This window comes from Manis javanica, chromosome 5 (genome assembly GCF_040802235.1).
Source record: "Manis javanica isolate MJ-LG chromosome 5, MJ_LKY, whole genome shotgun sequence".
NCBI lineage: Eukaryota > Metazoa > Chordata > Mammalia > Pholidota > Manidae > Manis > Manis javanica.
This window is the reverse complement of record NC_133160.1, coordinates 25,724,644-25,745,062: the sequence shown is the minus strand read 5'-3', so window position 1 is coordinate 25,745,062 and position 20,419 is coordinate 25,724,644. Positions and strand designations below refer to the sequence as shown.

General features: G+C 49.9%; 1 protein-coding gene and 1 long non-coding RNA gene across 2 annotated transcripts; one reads left to right on the top strand and one right to left on the bottom strand.

Annotated features, from left to right (window-relative positions):
- Nucleotides 1–6,842: 6,842 nt before the first annotated feature.
- On the bottom strand, nucleotides 6,843–12,356 carry LOC140849485 (uncharacterized). The gene is made up of 3 exons (XR_012131401.1): nucleotides 12,255–12,356; nucleotides 7,714–7,837; nucleotides 6,843–7,177 (listed from the first exon to the last, which is right to left on the bottom strand). It is a non-coding gene; the product is annotated as an uncharacterized lncRNA (long non-coding RNA).
- An 83-nt stretch (nucleotides 12,357–12,439) lies between these two features.
- TCF15 (transcription factor 15) lies at nucleotides 12,440–19,292 on the top strand. The gene is made up of 2 exons (XM_037004598.2): nucleotides 12,440–13,050; nucleotides 17,593–19,292. Exons 1-2 carry the CDS (start codon nucleotides 12,532–12,534, stop codon nucleotides 17,665–17,667), a joined length of 594 nt encoding a protein of 197 aa, XP_036860493.1. The 5' UTR covers nucleotides 12,440–12,531; the 3' UTR covers nucleotides 17,668–19,292.
- The last annotated feature ends 1,127 nt before the right edge of the window (nucleotides 19,293–20,419 follow it).

Here is a 20,419-nt window from a genome sequence, read left to right as displayed (position 1 = left end):
TGAATGAGACAACACTGAAAAGAAGAATTTTCCAGGCAGTGGAGCACTGTCCATGGCAAATGCAAGGGTCCTGAGGCAGAGTGTCTGGTGTTTGAGGAGTAGCAAAGAGACCGGTGTGGCTGGAGAGGTGTCAGGGAGGGGAGAGGGTAGAAATAGGCAGAGGAGTGATAGAGTGGAAGAGGGGGTGGATCGTAGGACCTGTGGGTCATTGTAAGGTTTTGATTTTTGCCCTGAGTGAGCTGGGAGCCAAGGGAGGATGCTAAACAGAAGAGAGACAAGGTCTGCTTTGTGTATCATAGGACTTCTCTGGCTGCCATGTCAACACATTGCAGAGGAGAAACAGAGTAGCCAGGGAGCCCAGTGAGGAGACTGTTGTAATAATCCTGGCAAGAACTGAAGGAAACTTGCCCAGGGTGGTAGCCCTGTTCCAGTTACTATTGCTACATACCAAACTGCCCCAAAATTCAGTGGCTTAATGCAACAACTATTTACTATGCTCATGAACTCAGACCAGGCGTGGAAAGGAAGGCTTGTCTCAGCTCCATGGTGTCTTGAGCCTCAGTTGGGAAGACTCGAAGGCTGGATATGAGCCAGCACCTGAGGGCTGGATCTGGAGGCCTCTGGGCTGGGATGACTTGAAGATTAGGACTGCCAGCAGGGGCACCTACACATGGCCCCTCCACAAGGCCTGGGCTTCCTCTCAGTAGGGTGGTCTCGGAACATGTGGACTTGTTATGTGACAGCTCAGGGCTCCAGGAACAGGTGCTCCAGGGAACAAGATGAAGCTGCATCACCTCTTATGATCCAGCCTTAGAAGCCACATACCGTTACCTCTGCCATGCGCTATTAGTTGAAGCAGTCACGAGCCCACCCAGACTCAAGTGGAAGGGACATGGACTCTACCTGCCAATGGGGCCATGTTCTAAAACTGCCACAAGCACTTAGGATCTTTGAGGTAAATTGGAACATACCTTTGTGGGCTGGTGCAGGAGACACAGGGAGGAATTAGAATGGGCCTAGTCTCCCAGAGCCCAGGGCCAAAGTGACCAAAACAGTCACCTCCCAGGAGTGTGGGCAGCCAGAGAAAAGCCCTGACCCAGCTTGGCTAGTCAAGGCAGGCTTCCTGGAGGAGGTGATACATGAATTGAGTCTTAAAGAGTGAAGGGGTCAGCCAAGAGAAATAGGAGAGGGCATCCCAAGATAAGGAGAATTAGGAACATTCCCACTGGGAGCAGAAGAGTGAATGCATGAGAGGTGGGTTTCGGCACTGTCTGGGTTTGAATCCTGCCCTGCCCCATCTAGTGGGTGACATGGGGCAGGCCACCTCGCCTCTCTGAGCCTTGGTTTGTTGTATTACCGGAGTGATAATAACTGCACTGCCTTCAGGAGAGGAAATGCATGCAAGGTGCCTGCTAGATAAAAGCAACCTCAAACTGTCAACTCTGACTAGGAAATTACAGATGGTGGCCATCTTGCTCAGCCTCTCTGGGTGCTAAGATGAGGAAACAGGCAGGGACTTGCCCAATGCCACCCAGCATAGGACCTGAATCAGCCCCTATTGTCCTGGCACAACCTGCCCTTCTCTGTCTGCTCTCGTTCCTCACCCACCAAGTTCACTTAAGTGGGGGCTCACTTCTTCCTTGTGCATGCCCCCATCCAAGGAATCCTGTGGGGGGATCACCTGACCCAGAGGTGGGGCCTTGAGGATGGGGGTGGTCTCTGTCCTGATCAGGGCTCCCCGCTGCCTGCATTCTCCACGTCCCTGTTCAGCAGGAATTCCTCAGTTCAGCATGGAGTTCCGGTGGATTTTATGGGCCAGCCATGGCAGACAAATGGAGAAGAAAAACATCCCTCTGGAGCCCTGCTCAGCTCTCAGAGTCTGATTTCCGCTCAGCCGGAAGGAGCCTAGGCTGCTTTAACCCTCTGTGGGAGGGGACCATGGGGTCTGACTCAAGATCCTCCTAGCTCCCTCCCTGCCTTCCTACCACCCAGGCTCACTCCTTCCCCAGTGGTTCCTACTCTGGCCCCAACCCTGTCCCAGGGCCCTGCCTCCACAGACCCTTTGCAGAACTGCCCCGAAGTCCCAGATGCCAGTTTCAAATCATCAGCAAAGCGCCCACTTTCTATGGGCCTGCTGTTTGCCAGGATCTTACAAACACAGGCTCATGAACAGTCCAGAGCAAGGTGGGGAAGAAAATGGACATGGGATTCAGACAGCAGTGGCTTTGGGACCCAGCTTTGCGTATTCTAGTTTTTAAGATCTTGGGCAAAGTCCCTTAACCTGGCTGGGTCTGAGTTTCCTCATCTGTAAAATGGGCCTAATGATAGGCTCCATCTCACAGGATTGTTGAGAGTCAATGGCATCAGGTATGTATAATGTTCAGCATGTAGCCCTCCGTGAATAATAGTTGTTGTTATTGTTACTACCCCTTTCCTCTGCAAACCCAACGTGGCAGGCACTGACACCCACACTTTACAAATGAGAAATGCAAGGCTCCTGGGACATGCTTTACCTGCTCAGTGCCTCACTTCCTCCAATTATTAGTCAGGACTTCAAGCCCCGAACTTACTGATACAGTCAATCCTTATTATTTGAAGATTCCGTATTTAGAATTTGCCTACTCTATGAAATGCATTTGTAACCCACAAACGGATACTCCCCAGTGCTTTCCCAGTCATTCCCACACATGTGCAGACTGAAGAAAAATTTGAGTCATGGGACACACACATTCCCACCTGAGGTGGGTCAGGCTGACACTCCACCTTCTTGTTTCTCCTCTCATACTATAAAGAAATGTTCTTTTTGTGGTCTATTTAGTGCCATGGTTTACATATTTTTGTGCTTTGTGTTGGTGATTCACTGTTTAAAATGGCCCCAAGCACAGTGCACTGTCTAGTGTACCTAAGCCCCGGGAAGACGGTTATGTGCCCTACGGAGAAAATACATGGGATAGATAAGCTTCATGCAGGCATGCGTTACAGTGTTGTGTGTGACTTCAATGTTAATGAATCTATTAAATAAGTACAGTGCCTATTGAGTAAGAGGTCCTTAAACAGAAACACATAAAACAAGGTTATGTATTGATTAGCTGACAAAAACGTTATGACCTAAGGCTCACAGGAACCTAGCCCTGTATTTTCCCCTAGGAGCAATGGTCCAGCATCTCCTTATTCAGTGTTACAGTGACTTTACAGAAGACAACTACAGCAAATAAGAAAAAATAAACTGTACTTTTAGATTTTTTGGTACTTTCAGGTGTGAAGATAATATTTGGGAGGCATTGGAGTGAGCTACAGTTAAAATTAGTATTGCTGTGGGACAAATTATCCCCCAAATTGGTGTCTTAACCATTTTCATATGCTCACAGATTCATAATAATGGGCACAGCAAGGAAGGCTTGTCACTCCTTCCTGTTGTCTGAGACTTCAACTGGGGAGACTCAACAGCTGGGGCTGGCATCAATACAGGCATTTTCACTCACAAATCTATCCCCTGGGCTGGGAGATCTGGAAAAATAGTACAAACTGATCAGAAGCACCTTCACGTGGCCTCTGCATGTGTCCTGGGCTTCCTCACAGCCTGGCAGGCTCAGAGCATTTGAACTTGTTACAGGGCAACTCTGAGCTCCAAGCAAGAGGTTCCAGTAAATAAGGCAGAAGATGCATCACCTCCTTATGACCCAGCTTCAGAAGTCACAGAGGGTCACTTCTGCCAAATTCAACTGGTCAAAGCAGCTACAAGCCTGCCCAGGCTCAAGGGGAGAGGACATAGATCCCAGCTCTTGATGGTAAGAGTAGGGGTCATGTTTTAAGCTACCATAGTGATTAACACAGGCTTAAGAAAATTAGAGACCCAAGTCCCAATCTTGACTGTAACCCTCTCCTAGCTGGTCCATCTTGGGCAAGTTCATTAACTTCAGAGCCCTAATTTCCCTTTCTGTAACAGGATGGTAATTATAGCCCCCAGCTTCCAGGATGGTGAGGTTGAAATGACATAATGCCTGGCACACAGTGGGCTTAGATGGTAATGGTATCAACATCGGCAGATGTCAGCGTTCTCTGAGGCCCACCCCCCAACTTGCACCTCCCACCTTGTATAGTCAGCAGTGGGAAAAGGAAAGGAATCGCCCTCGGGCACAGTCAGTAGCTGAGCTCAGGATGGGGCCCCTGCCCATGACACTTCTCCTTGAGGATTTTTGATAGGTCTCCTTGAATTTTCAAAGGACTCCTTAAATGGCAGTTTCATTTAGCATCATCTTGATGTTCTGCACCATCTTGGTGACTCTGTTTCACCTGGCTGGTATTAGGGACAACTCTGGCAAGGTGGGTACCCAGACAGGCTAAATTATTTAGCACTTCCTTCAACCTGATAGTCTTTAAGCATTAGCCCAGTGTTTCTCCAGAGGGATGAAGCTGAAGCAGGGGACACATAGCAGCATCAGCCTCCTCTCTATGACTGAGCATTCCACTCTGGCCCCAGATTTGCATCCTCTACTCAGCAAAATCAGAGTACTGCAGCTAACAGGCCCCTTTCTTGGGGAGGAGTTTTGTGAGCATTTCAACAAGCCTGGGATGGGGCTCTTCCTCCTCATCCCCACCACAAGCAACTTGCCAAAGAATTCCTGTCGACTCCCCAGCTGTGTGACCTTAGGCAAGTGACTAAACCTTTGTCTACTCTTCCATAAAGTGGGAAAGGTAATAGTACCTAGCTCATGGGGCTGCTCTGAGGACTAAACGAGAAACTGCACATAAGTAATTAGAGGAGTACCTGGCATATACTAATCCCTCAGTAATATTACTATCATTTCAATTCTCACTGCTTTTCTCCTGAAGTGATAGGAAACACATTTTTCCCTGACATGTTACATTTCCAATGATGCTTTAGTGTCCTTTTGAGAGTGGGGCTCCAGGAAAACTCCTGGAAATCCCCCTTTTAACTCAGCTGTGCCTGGTAACCAGCATATATCTCTCATTCCCTCCTTACTTCTATCAAACATGCTCTCAAGGGAGAGTGGGATACCCACTCACCCCAAGGTGAAGTCACTGATATCAGCCTGGAGAAACATTTGCTAAACTGTGCTCTCTATTAGCTGTCTGGTGAAGGTCAGGGTGGGGGCTTGGGTGGGTGGGCCTGTGGTCCAATAAACTTAGAAAATGCAGCTTGGAGGAAAGCCTGATGAGTTTATTTGCTGCGCGGCTTCCGAGAGCCTTTCACATGCCTAATTGCTGCCACTCTCTAGAAGAAGGATGCATGCTGCAGCTACTCAGACTCTTTTAAATCATGGAGCCCTGGGCTTCTCCCAGAATAAGAGTACCCTGGAATTCTCTCTTAAAAATGATGGCCTGAACAACATGGATGGAGCTAGAGGGTATTATGCTCAGTGAAATAAGCCAGGCGGAGAAAGACAAGTACCAAATGATTTCACTCATATGTGGAGTATAAGAACAAAGGAAAACTTAAGGAACAAAACAGCAGCAGAATCACAGAACCCAAGAATGGACTAATAGTTACCAAAGGGAAAGGGACTGGGGAGGATGGGTGGGAAGGGAGGGACAAGGGCGGGGAGAAAGAAAGGGGGCATTATGATTAGCATGTATAGTCGGGGGGGGGCACGGGGAGGGCTGTACAACACAGAGAAGACAAGTCATGGTTTTACAGCATCTTACTACGCTGATGGACAGTGACTGTGAAGTGGTATGTGGGAGGGACTTGGTGAAGGGGGGAGCCTAGTAAACATAATGTTCTTCATGTAATTGTAGTTTAATGACACCAAAAAAAAAAAAAATGATGGCCTGGAGGGACTTTAGAGAGACTGAACTCTGGTGGTGGAATCAAAGGTACCAGCCCCACACAGGAGAAACTGCATGGGGTCAGTGGAGTTCTTTCTCATTAACCTGAACAGAACCACAGAACAAAACAAAACCTGCCATCTCAATGTAAGGATGGTTTGAATGTTCATTTAAGACACTCATTCAACAGATATTTCTGGATGCTTATTAAGTGCTAGGTACTGACCTGGGTCTTGATCTTGTTCTCTAAAAATTTCAGTGGGATGAGGCAAGTTGGAAAAATTCTGCTTCCATCACTTCCTGGTTGTGTGATGTTGAGAAAACACCTTGGAAAGATTAAATAATGATAACAGCTAATGCTCATATGGCATGTACGGACTGCTATAAATGCTATGAGTCATTCAATCCTCACCACAATCCTATGTAGGCAGGTTCTATCATGATCCCTGTTTTCCAAATGAGGAAACTGAGGCATAGAGAAATTCAGTCACATTTTCCAAGATCACATGGCTAGAAAATGGCAAAGCTGAACCCAGGCAGTCAGGCTCCCGAATTTGCAAAACGTAGCTGTGTGACACTGCATTACACCCAGAGGTAACAACTGTGGCAGACATCACTAGTTGTTACCTGTATCTGTACTGTCCTTCCTCTTTACTATAGAAACCCAGTATTCAGCGGGATGTGTGGGCACCTGCAATGAAGACTACATTTCTCAGCCTCCTTTTCAGCAAAGTATGAGCAAATGACAAGGTGTGGCCAAGGGGACATAGGCAAAAGGAGGTTGTATCTCCCAGACAAGGTCCTCTAAGGATGAAGTATGCCCTTCCTTCTTCTACCTCTTTCTCCTTTTTGTCAGTTGGAATGCAGACGGAATGGTAGCAGCAGCCTTTTTGCTCTATGAGACAATGTGGAGAGTTGAAGCCACATATGGTAGAGCAAAAAGATAGGTAGAGCCTGGGTCCTTAACGTAGCCTAGTTTAGCTAGCTAATGTTATATCACCAAACACTCTAAACTTAGGGACTTCTGGCACCAATAATTATGTATTCTCTTTATCATTCTTTATTTGCCTTTCTTTATTATGGTTATTGTTTTCCACAGTCCCTGTGGGTCAGGAATTCAAGAGCCACATCCAAGAAGACTGACTCACATGGCTGGCAAGTCAGTGCCAGTTGTAGGCTGGGGACCTTAGTTCCTCTTTATATAGGCCTCTTCACAGAACAACTTGAATGCTGTCATTACATGGTGGCTCCTGTCCCCAGAGTGAGTGACTCAAGAGAACAAGGCGGAAGCTCAATGTCTTTATCGGCTAGATGTCAGTCACATGCTGTCACTTCTGCCATATTCTTCTGGTCACACAAGTCAGATGTGGCTCAGTAGAGGAGGGGTCTACACAAGGGATGAATATCAGGAGACAAGGATTATTGGGGTTATCTTGGAGGTTGGGTATCACACCACAGACTAGCCCCACAAGCAAACACCTTCAATATGAGAGAGAAATACATTTTTATCTTGCCTAACTGAACTTCAGTTTGTGATCAATGTATCTGTGAGTTCTTGACACAAAGTTGGCCCTTAATCAACGTTAACTATCATTAGTTTTTTTTCTCCAAATAGATTGACATGCAGGACTTTGTCCTTGTTTGTGTGTCCCTTCACCTATACACATACATACACACATGTACCACCACCATCTAGGTCGAGGTTTGGTACAAACTAGGTGTGGGAGCCTGTGTATCAGCCTTTTCATTCATTCATTTATTCAGCAAGTATTCATTATTGCCCACAGTGTGCCAGCCTGTGGCCTAGGATTCCACTCACAGTCTAGTGGAAGAAACTCAAAACATAATGAGATAGAAAACAACCTATTTCTCTGTCATCAGAGAAATGCAGATTATAATAGGAAATCAGATAATTCCAAGTACCAGGAATGATGTGAGAGAAAGTGGTCCTTCATGTCACTCTGGCATGTGGGCTGTGGCAGCCATCTTGGAGTACAGTCAGACAGCGCCTCAGCTGAGTATGTATCTTCTCTCTGCCCCAGGAATCCTGCCCTTGGTGTATATCCCAGAGAAACACACACAGGAGTCCATGAGAGTCATGTACTGAAAGTTCATCACAGCTTTGCTTGGGAAGGCAGAAGTTAGAGGTAGCCACAGTGTCCATCAATAAGTCAATGGAAAAGGAGGCGTTGTAGATGCACACATGCCATGCATAATAAGCAGCAGTTAGAAGCAATAGACTCCAGTTAAATTCAGCACACAGACCACAGTGTCAAGCAAACAAAACAACCTGAGAAAGAGACCTATAGAAACTACCATTTGTGTAAATTAATAGCCCACTCACACAAATCAGCAACATATATCTTATAAGGATAAATACATATTCAAAGACACACCCCTCACCAAAGAAGATACACAGATGGCAAATAAGCATGTGAAAAGATGTTCCACATCATATGTCATCAAGGAAATGCAAATTAAAATAATGTGATACCACTACAGACCTATTAGAGGGGCCAAACTACAGAACATTGACAACACCAAATGCTGGTGAGGATGTGGAGCAACAGGAATTCTTATCTATCACTGGTGGGAATGCAAAATGGTACAGCCACTCTGCAAGACAATTTGATGGTTTCTTCTAAAGCTAAATAAATGCTTATCATAGGATCCAGCAATCCTGCTCCTTGGTATTTACACAAAGAACTCAAAGACTTATGTCCACAGAAAAACCTGCACATGATTGTCATAGAAGCCTTAATCATAATTGCCAAAATTTGGAAGCCATCAAGATGTTCTTCAGTGGGTGAATGGATAAATAAATTGTGGTACATCTAGACAATGGAATATTATTCAGCGCTAAAAAGAAATGAGCTGGAGGAAAAGAAAAGACATGGAGGAACCTTAAATGCACATTACTAAGTGAGAGAAGTAAATCTGAGAAGGCTACAAACTATACGACTACAACTATATGAAATTCTGAAAAAGAAAGAACTACAGAAACAATAAAAAGATCAGTGGTGGCAGGGATGGAGGGTAAATGAACAGGCAGAGCACAGAGGGATTTAGGGCAGCGAAATTACTTATAATGATAGATACATGTCATTATAAACATTTGTCCAAACCCATAGAATGTACACCAAGAGTGTACAGTAAACTCCAGACTTTGGGTGATAATGTGTCAGTGTAAGTTCATCACATATAACAAATGTCCCTTTCTGGTGAGTGATGTCGATAATGGGGAGGCTGTACATGTGTGAGGCTCAGGGTATATGGGAAATCTCTACCTTCTCAATTTTGTTGTAAAGCTAAAACTGCTCTAAAAAATAAAGTCTTTTAAAAAATATTAGAGTGGATGCCCTGTGGTGGAAGGGAAATGAGAGTGGGGAATCAGGTGAGGGCAAGAAGTTATAATACAGTGATCAACACAAGACTTTACACCAAGGTAGGGGAGGAGCGGCAAAACAGTCTCCACTGAGAAGCCACCAAACTTTGGCAGAGAAGTGGGGTTGTCCAGTGAGATCCAAAGGGATGGGCATACCAGGCATGGAGGACAGCTGGAGCAAAGACTCAGAAATGAGCCTGGGAGGAACTGAGTGCCTTGGAGGAACTCCCAAGTGTTTTAGAGGGACTGAAGCCTAGGGTGCCCTGTCGGTAAGGTGGGGCCACCCATTGTCCTATCAGTCTGTGACCCTCCTTCTCTTACCTGGCGGACACCTACTCAGTCTCATGTGCCTTTGGGAGGCCTGAAACACCATGTGCTGGGGAAAGAGTGTGGCTGACCTGAGCTCTCCAACTGGCCCACAATGTGACCTTAAGGGAATCACCTTCCTTCTTGGAAACTAAGTTTATTCATCAGCAAAATTGGAATAATAACAATACCTATCTCAGAAGACTGTGAGAGGGCAGAAGTGAGATGAGCAATATACAATGTCCTTGCTCCATGAAGCTTACAGCAGTGGGGGAAGTCAGCCAGGAGACAAAGACACGTGTAAGTGTATTGGCTGCTATATTCCCATGACCCAGAGCTATGCCTAGCACATAGTAGGTGCACAATTAAGATTTCCAGTTGAATGAATGAAAGTGGTGGTAAATTCTATGGAAAGAACTGAAGTAGGGTAAGGGGAGAAGGATAGTTGTGGGGTGCTGATGGGGAGGGGCGGTTGCTCTTTTAGTCCCGATGGTCAGGGAATGCCTCCCTGAGGAGACGGGATGTGAGTGAAGATTGGAAAGAAGCTATGGGGATGTTTGGGGACAGTGTGTGCGGGGCAGAGGTTGGCTTCAGGGAGAGTGAGGAGGCTGGCATGCCTGGAGCAGACAGACAGATGGGAGATGCCAAAGCCCCCTGGGTGAGCGAGCTGCGAGTGTGGCAGGAGCCCCATCCCCTTCCCAGGGACAAGGCCTGGAACAGAGTCAAAGCTGCTCCTTGGCCTGGGGCCCGCCCCTAACACTAGCACAAGCTCCTTTCGGATGTTGAGTGCTCTGTGTGTGCCTTGCTGGCTTTATTGCTATAAACTGACAGAACCCCATCAGCCCTCAGAATGGGTACTATTATAACCCAGCTTTCAGAGCAGGAAACTGAGACTCTGAGAGGCAGCTAACCTTGGGCTGGAACCCCATCTCTCTGACGCCAGACCCTGGCTTGGTCCTACCACATTGTCCTGGAATTCTTTGTTTACGGCTCGCCTTCCCTTCTTGGCTGCATAAGGCCCGTCTCAGACTCATTCATGGTTTTATTTTACTCCCAGGGTCCCATGTGTCAAAAGCTGCCGGAGGAGCAAATGAATGAATGAGCCTACCACGTAAGCCCCTCCCTCCTTCCCAGCCCACTCTGGTCCTGTTTGGCTTCTCCAGATCAAGCTGGATGGGGAGGGGGCTGGACAGAGGAATTTAAAGCCACCTGAGGGTCGAGAGCAGAAAAGGGGAGACAGGGGCCGGGTGGGCTGGGGGGGGGGGCTAGAAAGTGAAAGTGAAGGGAGCCCAGAGCCCCCGGGAGGCAGCGCAGACAGGGAAGGAAATCTCCCGGTAATAACTCATCAGCTCAGGAAGCAGCAGCCTGGCCTGGGGCTGCGTGTGGGACTGGCCCTGCGGGGAGGGGGCCACGGAGGCTCCTTCTCCTCCTCCCCAAAGCCCAGCTTGGCTGGGGTCATGGTCAAACGAGGAGAGGCGGGGGAGCCAGGTGTGGGAACAGCCTTCCCGAAGACCCTGGAGCCTGAGACTTCAGAGGCTGCTCTCACAGCAGCCCAGGGAAATCCTCCAGGCCCCTTCTCACCCCTTCTGGCCCAGGTTAGGGAAGCCAGGAAAGCGGAGCATGGCAGAGCTGAGAGTAATCTTCAAGAAAACCGAGACCCAGAAAGGCAGACGGAGCCAAAATCCACCTAGAAACCTTCCTGCCTCACCCCCGATGCTTTCTCTGCCACATGGGCTGCCGATTGGGCTAAAGAGAAAGTTATTTTCAAGGCCAAGTGGATACAGTCTTGGTCAGCCCCCAGGATGGAGTTAGAAAAGGGGCATGAGCGACATGGGGACCCCCAGCAGCCATCATCAGTTCTGTAATTCTTCCCAGGGCCTCTGATAGCCTGCCTCTCTCTCTCTCTCTCTCTCTCTCAATCTCTGTGTGTGTGTGTGTGTGTGTGTGTGTGTGTGTGTGTGTGTGTGTGTGTGTTGGGAGGAGGTGGCATTTGGGAAGGAGGTTGGAAGGGGCATGAGTAGGAGCCAGGGAGGTTGCAACTGTCCAGGGTGGGACTGTGGGGAGTAAGGAGGGAAAACTTGCATTTGTTAGGGGGCTGGGGAGTGGATGGAATGGAATGGGGGTGATAGTGAAGCCAAATAGGCTGGGGCTAGTTCCCCCACTAACCACTTCTAAGACTGAAGGCCAGAGCTCTCATATCTGTAAATCAGGGGTACTCCTTCAACTTCAGAGGGGAGCAGTTAATGATCAGCAAAGTGTCGGGAACACCCTAGGACCTCAAACAAAATGTCAATTCTGTGAGGGCAGAGTTTGTTTTGTATGTCTCTATCTTAGACCTAAAACCATGCCTGATACACCAGGGACCCAAGAAAAATTTGTTGCATGAACAAGAATGAACGGAGCTACTGGGATTGGTGTGTTTTGTTTTTATTTTGCTTTTTTTTTTAAGACACCACTATCTTGATAATGCAGATTCCTGGGCCCCGTTCCAGATCTGCTAAATAAGAATGGAGGAATCTGTCCTATCAAAAGGCCTCCTTCCCCCATTATTACAGACATACACACAGCGAAAGTTGCCAAACCACAATATTAGAATTTAAAGGCGGAAAAACCCAAGCTGGTTTCTCTGCACTTTTTCCAATAAGGAAGTTGAAGCTGAGAGAAGGACCTGCCCGCAGCCTCCCTGCGAGTCTAGGCTGGGGCTATGGAGTCCGGATCCTGACACACCCAATCCCACCCACCTACCCAGACTCCCGACATTTGCCCGACTCACCCGCGAGGACTGGGAACCTTCAGGGCGGGCCACCGTCTCCCGGGCCGCTTTCAACCTGAGGGACAGGGGAGGCGGGCGCGTCGCCATTGGCCGGGGCGCGGCGGGAGCCTTCCCATTGGCCAGGGCGGAGCCCCCTCCCCAGCCGGGGCGGCCTCGCCATTGGCCCCTCCCTCGGCTATAAGGCGGCGGCCGGCCGGGCGGTGGGAGCGCGCGGGAGCGCACGGCGGGGCGCAGCAAACGCTGGGACGCGGCACACGGAGGACGCGGTCCGGCGCCCATGGCGTTCGCGCTACTGCGCCCCGTCGGCGCGCACGTGCTGTACCCGGACGTGCGGCTGCTGAGCGAGGACGAGGAGAACCGCAGCGAGAGCGACGCCTCCGACCAGTCTTTCGGCTGCTGCGAGGGCCTGGAGGCGGCGCGGCGCGGCCCCGGCCCTGGGGGCGGGCGGCGGGCAGGGAGCGGTGCGGGCCCGGTGGTGGTCGTGCGACAGCGGCAGGCAGCCAACGCGCGGGAGAGGGACCGCACGCAGAGCGTGAATACAGCCTTCACGGCGCTGCGCACACTCATCCCCACCGAGCCGGTGGACCGCAAGCTGTCCAAAATCGAGACGCTGCGCCTGGCGTCCAGCTACATCGCGCACCTGGCCAACGTGCTGCTGCTGGGCGACGCGGCCGACGACGGGCAGCCGTGCTTCCGTGCGGCCGGCAGCGCCAAGAGTGCAGTCCCCGCCGTCCCCGACGGCGGCCGCCAGCCCCGCTCCATCTGCACCTTCTGCCTCAGCAACCAGCGCAAGGGGGTGAGTGCGAGGAGCTCCAGTACTAGGACCGCGGGGTCAGGGGCTCCCGGGGGACTGGGCCTCTTTGGGAGCAGAAGAGGGGCAGAAACCCCAGTGAAGAAAGCAGGAAGCCATGGGAAGTTCGTTGGGGTGCGGTGCTCCAAGCTCAGGGTTTGGTGTGAAGCAGAAAACCACTGGCTAATGTCCCCGAAACAGAAGGGGTGCAGGGAAGCCCAGAGCTCAGCCATGACATAGAGGATGGTGATTGCTCAAGGAGGGACACCCCTGCAAGGTGTCCTGGGAAGAGGGCACGAGGAAATAATAACAAAGGCCATCATTTGTTGAGCTCTTCCTGTGTGTGGGCGCGTTCCTCATCCTCACCTTTTTTTAAACCTTCACAAGAACCCCTTCAGGCAGGTAGTTATTCTGCACATTTTATCACTGATGAGGACCTGAGGCTCAGAGAGATGTGATCACAGGCCTACCTTACTCAGCTGAGAAGCCAGAATGCAGGCTGGGTATGTGTTGCCCTGAGCTACCCCTGCAGGAAAATAATTGTCCCCCATCCTCAGAACTGACCTAAGGGCAAGAGACTGAGCAGAAATGGGACGCAGAGCCCTGACTGAGAGCCTGAGGTACCCAGCGGATGAACAGTAGGAGCAGAGAAGAGGATGCCACGAAGGCACGCAGCTCCAAAAGAGATGGAGTTGGGGGAGGACTCTCGAGTCAGCTGGGCAAAGCTGGACTGTAGCTCCTGTGGTCTGTCCTGGGTCAGGACACAGGGAGGGTGTGGATGGGGCTGGTAGCTGCAGAGGTGGCCAGCGGCCTCTCCTGGCTGAAAGCTCTTTCTCCTGGCCAGGACACAAGGAGCTGCTTCATCTCTGACTTTTCTGCCTGGCCTGGGCTTTTCCTACTGCAAGAAAGCTTGTCTTTGTGACAGTTTTGGATCCCAGCAGCTACCATTTACATATAGAGAAACTGAGGCTGAGAGAGTCGCTGACTGGCCCCCAGCCTTTTGGAAAGGGAAAGTGCATGGGGGATTGGAGTCAGGTCTCTGAGTCCCCCATTCTTTGGTGCTCAGAGCTGCCCAGGTCCCCGACTTCTTTCTGTTCTGGAGAAGCATCTGTGTCCTAGCTTCAGACCATCCTCTTCTAGCTCATCAGACTCCCAGCCTTTCACTCCCATGGCTACTTCAGTTTCCCTGAGTCATTCTTAGACTCTGACTTGTATCCTGTCGAGGGTCCCTGCCACTCCCAGCTATGGGCCCCGGTCAGTGCTCCAAGCTGAGCTGGAAAGCCGGGTGGGCCTTCAGGTGTCCAGCCTGGGATGTGAAGGGCTGCCTGGGCCTTCGGCAATACTCCCTGACTGCCTTTCACCTGTTCATTCAGTTCAACAAACCTTTTCTACCAATAGCCACCTTCTTTCGGCTCTGAGAACATGCCCAAAGACACAGGTTGTGGGTCCCTACTCAGCACAATCAGGAACTCCCAGCACAGCACCAGGGCCAGGCAATGAAGACAGGAAAGCTGCAGCCTGATGGTGGGAAGGGGGAACCCAAAGGGCCTGTCAGGGCCTGGAGGAAGATGCTTGGGAACAGAGGTAAGCAGACAAGAGGGTAGTGAAAAGTGTACTAGAGGCCAGTTTGGTATCATAAAGATCCAGCAAGAGTTGGGGATCAGGAAACATAACCTAGAAAAGCAAAAGGGATAAACACTGAAAGTAACGGGGCACAGAGGGGAGGCGGAGGCTAAGCAGTGACAGCCATCTCAGCAGCCTTGATAGGCACTGATCTGTGCTAAGCACCTTCACATATTATCATTAAAGCCCCTCAGCAGTGGGGGAAGGAGGTGTTCTGTTATCCCCAACAGCTTAGAGACGCTGTCACTGGTCCAGAGACACCACCCATGAGGGAGTCTGGATTCGAACTCAGGTCTGCCTGATTGGGGCGTAGCAAAGGTCAGTGTTGTGGGAGGGGACTGTAATTGCAGGCCTGGAGGAGAAGTGTCTATCACCTGCTCATGCCCGCAACAGGTAGGCCAGTTGGGTGGCAGGTGGGCTTGGGCCTGTCCCACAGGTCACGGGGCCTCGCCTGGGTCTGGCTGCTTCCCTGGGATCTGTCTGCAGGACCAAGAACCCAGCCAAATTTGGCTGCAGAAGCCATGCTCTAACCCACACAGGCTCCTCTGGGAACAGGCAAGAGGGGAGATCCTGGCCAGCTCTGGCCCCTCCACATTTTCCTGGAAGAAAATTGGCTGTCTTGGAGTTTGTCTTCTGAGTTTGGGAAGCCAGAGAGCTCCAAGGCCCTAGACTATTCCTTCATTCTGAGCCACCACCTCCCTCCCACCTGGCTGGTCTGGGATTGGGGTCACCATGGAAACAGTTCCCTGTAGCATCTTCCTGTTTAAGGAGGGGTTAGGTGTGGCCCTCTGTGATGGAGATGGCAGGGCAGTCTTACTCTGCCCTGTTTCCCTTTTTGTCACCTGGGGGTGTGGTATTGGATGGGATGGTCTTGTAAGGCCCCCCCATTTGCTGTACCAGCTTGGGAGCAGAAGTGGCACAGAGGGTAGTGGGACAAGGAGGCCATTACCAGATGATGCTGATGATAACACTTGTGAACATTTATTGAACACTTACTGTGTTCCTGACGCTGTGCTAATGGCTTTACCTGTGTTAACATTCGTAATCCTCATAGTAACTTACTTTGCACATGGGGAAACCGAGGCTCAGTGAAATGAAGTCACTTGCCTCAGATCCAACAGTTAGCCCATGGCAGAGCAGGGCTTGAAGGGCAGATCTGTCTCACTCAAGCCCGACTCCTAAACTAGCTCTGGTGCTTATCAGAGCCCTTGGCTGTAAGTTCTTTTTTTTTTAATTTTTTTATTTTTTGGCTGTAAGTTCTTAAGGGACAAAAAAGCTGAGACCTAAATCAAGGCCTCTTCCAAGCTTTTGGAGTTTATAAGTCTCTTTCACAGCTGAATTTGTATTCAACTGCACCCTGGGGTAACAAGTAGATCATTTTGTCCCCATTTCATAGGTGAGGAAACTGAGGTTTAGGGAAGTGAACAGTCCCAGCATTCTCAGGGGGCTGAGGTCTCCTGATGATCGGCAGACTTGGAGTGGAGGTGGCTCTCCCTGTCCCTGAGGACCCAGAGGGAGGTGTGAGGCCAATTTTCCATACCCCAACCTCAGCACTACACCCCCTTTCCCCCCACTCCTATCCCCTTCTCAACCACTCCTGCCAGAGTTTGTCTGAGAAGCCCAAGCCCCAGGCTCTGCTGGGACTGTGGCCTCAGCCCTCAAAATAGCCCTGCCTGTGAATGAACATGCTGTCCCTGGGCCTGGAGAGCCTCGAGGGAGGCTGGGCTCACATCTGGATGGATCTGCCCCAACCTGGGCCCAGGGGCGGAGGCGGGCAGAGCTCCCAGATGGCTAGCTATTTCTCTACATGGCTGAGAAAGATGCCTGTCCCATCACCTCCTGGCCAGGCTCACGGGTGAGCATTTACAGTGTGATTTCAGATACCATGGTGTCCTGGAAACAGGACAGACTGTTGGACAACATGGATTTCTAGCCTAGCTCTTTCACCAACTGGCTAGGTGCCTCTGGGTCACTATTCAACAGCTGGAGGCCTCAAAAGAGGGGGTGCTCTAATGTTTGCAGACTTGCTGGCTTACAATAAGGATGAACCCATGTGTCAGACCTGAGTGCTGAGCAGAGAGTGCCCTGCAGAGTGAGAGGCAGGACGCTTCTGGGCCTGCCACCATTAGCACATCTCCTAGCAGGCTCCATTGATGCGGGCAGCATGGGTTGGCACCTCCTCTATTCCAGGCCCTGGGCTGAAACTGGGGCCACTGGGTGAGAACTTTTCCCTACCACCCCTGAACTCCCAGCCTAATGGGGAACAAAAGACACACCCTGTCTTCCCCCTCTGAGTTTTATCCTGGTGGGATATCCCCAGAAGTGCTAGGCAATTGCAGGAATAGAGAAAACCTTCCAAGGGAGATAGGACCAAAGAACACATTCCTGAAAGAGGGAACCCCCTGAATGAAGGCAGGAGGCTAAAATCCTTAGGCTACTTTGAAGGTTGAATTAGTCACTGGGCTCCAGCTGGGCAGTGGGGTGACCACATTTTGCCCTTTAATATGAAACACTATGAGTTATAATGTATCAGATTTTTTTTAAAGCAACAAATTATGTGGGGAAGAAATGAGAAAGGTGAAACAGTAGATAGAGATTTTAAAAAGCCTCCCTCCCACGCTGTCTCCTCCTCCTCAAATTCCTCTCCTCTGGGGAAACCCATGAGCCATTTCCCATGTGCCCTTCTCTCTAAACATCTCGGCATACAGGGACATTCCCTCAGTTCTTGCTTTTGTCCTTAAATGTTATCATGACATCATTCCCTATCAGTCTTTTTCAAGAGTTTCTTCTGCCTTGTGCAGAGAACTTTATTGTGGGGCTGACTGATTCACTTATCAAGTCCCATGTTGCTGGACACAGAGGTTTGGACCATTGTTCATGGTGACCTGATCAAATTTCCTAATACCTCTTTCTTCCCTCCTGCAGGGTAGCCGTCGTGACCTGGGGGGCAGCTGCTTGAAGGTGAGGGGGGTGGCCCCCCTTCGAGTGCCAAGGAGATGAACCCGGACTCCTCTGGCATTTGTTCCAAGCAGGACCCTGAAGAAGGAGGCCAGAAGCCAGCCACTGGTTGAACAGGGGAGAAGACCCCCGGGGCCAAATGCAGCCTTCCTTTGTATAGGGACCAGAGGACAATGGCCTGGGCCCATGACCCTCTGGGCAGGCCCCCTGGGACATCTCCACCCACCCCTGGAGAGCAGTGAGGACCCAGCCAGCCAGCCCCAGCCCTGGCTGGTCAGAGACAAGGCAGAACTTTCGAAAACACAAAGCTGTTAGTGACAGAGGAAGTGTGCATGTCTGCATGAGTGTGGGTGTGTGTGTGAAAGAGAGAGAGAGAATTGATGGGTTTAAAATAAAAGATATTTTTAATTAAAAGATGTTCCAAGATGAAGAAGGGAGGGTCTCAGGGACATGAGAGGTCAGAGGTGGCCCTTCCCCTTGACTTTGGCAGAGACACAGATGTCACAGGTGCTGCGTGGGACCCTGGAGGGGCTGCAGCTGGGGAAAGCAGGGTGGCACCCTCTCCAAAAGTCAGAATAAGCACAGTTTCCTCCCAGTCTTGAACAACTGTGAGGGGCCTGGTGCAGTTTTTAAAGAAATCATAATTTTATGTATTTTTGAAGAGGAATATATTCATTTACCTGGTTCAAAACTCAAAGGTACAGGAGGCTATCTGGTGACATCTCCCTCCCTCATGTCCTCCAGCCACCAGTTCTTCCTGCAGGCCTCACCAATAGATTTTTTTGACATGCCCATTCCCTATGAATAACTAAGCAAATCCAGAAATACATGCTTTCTTACATTCTTTACATGGTTGGTAGCACATTGCACACGCTTTCTGTTCCTTCCTTTTTAACCTTGCCTGGCTGTCATCTCTGGTCAGTACACAGAGGTAAAGGGTATCCTCAGTCCTTGAGTAGCTGCTTGTGCCACTTTAGTGAGTGCCCCACACTGTAGGCCATGCCTTGTCCATGTCCTCACAGACATGGCTGTATAGGTGTGCCTTTTTCCTCATATGGAAGCGAGGGTGTGCTAATGGGATATTCTTAACCTATTTTAGCTGAGATGATTTGGAAGAACAGTGACACCCAAAGGCACATGGCTGGCATGTGGCAGGACGAGGACTTGAGGTTTGTCTTCCTTTAAAGCCTTCTCCTCCCTTGGAGATCCCCCAGATGGAGTGCCAGCCCCCAGGACCCCAGTTATCCTCCCAGTAGCCCTGGGAGATGGGGCTAATGTTTTCCTGTTTTGCAGAGTCAATCAATACGGTGATGGTGACAGCTGTTCAGTGGAGCCAGGAGTTCTTGGCTCTCCAGCTGGGACTCTGTTTCTGGGAAGCCAGGAGCAGAGATGCTTGGGAGGCTGGAAGAAGGGAGGAAAAAGCAGGGAGGGACCAGGTGGCAGCAGAGCCAGGTAGCCACCTTTTCTTCAAGGCACCCTCATATGCCTATTTTTAAAATGTATGTATCTAACAAACTTCTATTTCATGTTTACTGAGTGAAGCATGGCTCCAGCATCCATGCTCATATCCACTCTGCTCTGCCACCCCCTGCCCTTGACCCTCTGAACCTGAAGCAGGGCTGCCATTTTGCACATCGACAGATTATTGAGCACCCGCTCCATGCCAGGCACGGTGCCACAAACTCTGAGCCAGACCCACCCTGCCTGCCTCACTGACAAAAAATGAGGTCCCAGGAGAATAGGGGGGTCGCCAGTATTGCCAGTCCAGGTTGGAGTGGGTCATGAAGCCACCACACCTAACTCCTTTGGTATGAAAAGGAGGAAGGAGGATCCCACCAGGGAAAGTTTTCCAAGCATTCCCCACCTTGCTCACCCTGTGTTCTAGGGACACTGGTCTGGCCTATCCTGTGTCCCAGTGGAGCCATGCTTCCCCCTTCGGGAACTAGCTAGGAAAGCACATTGCATTCCCTGTGCCTACCTGAGTCCATGGCCAGGCAGCCCCTGGCAAAGCCATAGGAAAAGGACTTGACCTCTTCAATGGCAGGAAACTTGAGAGGGGATAGAGGAGACATTTGGGTACTCAGGGCTAGAGGCCCACTTCTGCCATTAGATCTGTTGGGTGACCCCCAAGAATTTGCTTGACCCTTCTGGGCTTCCCTTGTTGATCTCTAACCATCAAGAGCAGCTGGGAGAGAATGATTATTTGCTTTGCTATGTTAAATGGTTTTTAATAGACCCATTTATGCACTGGGTAAACAATTCAACTTGTATCAAATAGTATGCAGTAGAAAGTACACATCTACCCCAGGCTCCTCCCCAAATACAACTGCTGTTAGCAGTTTCCTGTGCATCCTTCCAGGAGTGCTCTATACTCATCGCTGTTTCTGACAAAGCATTCATAGATTCCTCTGCTAATGTTTGCACTGTAAACAATTCAAATGCTACAGGATGCTAGAATTGCCCATCCCAAACACAACCACAGTTAACACTGTAGTCCTGCAGAGTTTTTGTAATATATATACATTTAAACAATCATTTACAGCATACTAAGTTGAAACTATTTACCGAGTTATAACATACATTTGGGAACGTGCACATGATGTTAAGTGTACAGCTCAACGAGTTGGCACAAGCTGAGCACACTTGTATATCCAGTGTGCAGATAAAGAAATGCACTTAGCATCCCAGGAGCCCCTCAGGAGCCTACTCAGCCTGGGTTCTTTCTGTTGTATTTCCTTAGAGACAGATTATACAGAGTTCACAGTTCAAAAGACACTAAAGAGAACAAACTGAC

Excerpts from the sequence above, each read along its gene's own strand:
- TCF15 (XM_037004598.2), top strand. The coding sequence starts at position 12,532 with ATGGCGTTCGCGCTACTGCGCCCCGTCGGCGCGCACGTGCTGTACCCG. Across the intron at positions 13,051-17,592 it reads TCAGCAACCAGCGCAAGGGG|GGTAGCCGTCGTGACCTGGG; the intron begins GTGAGTGCGAGG and ends TCCCTCCTGCAG.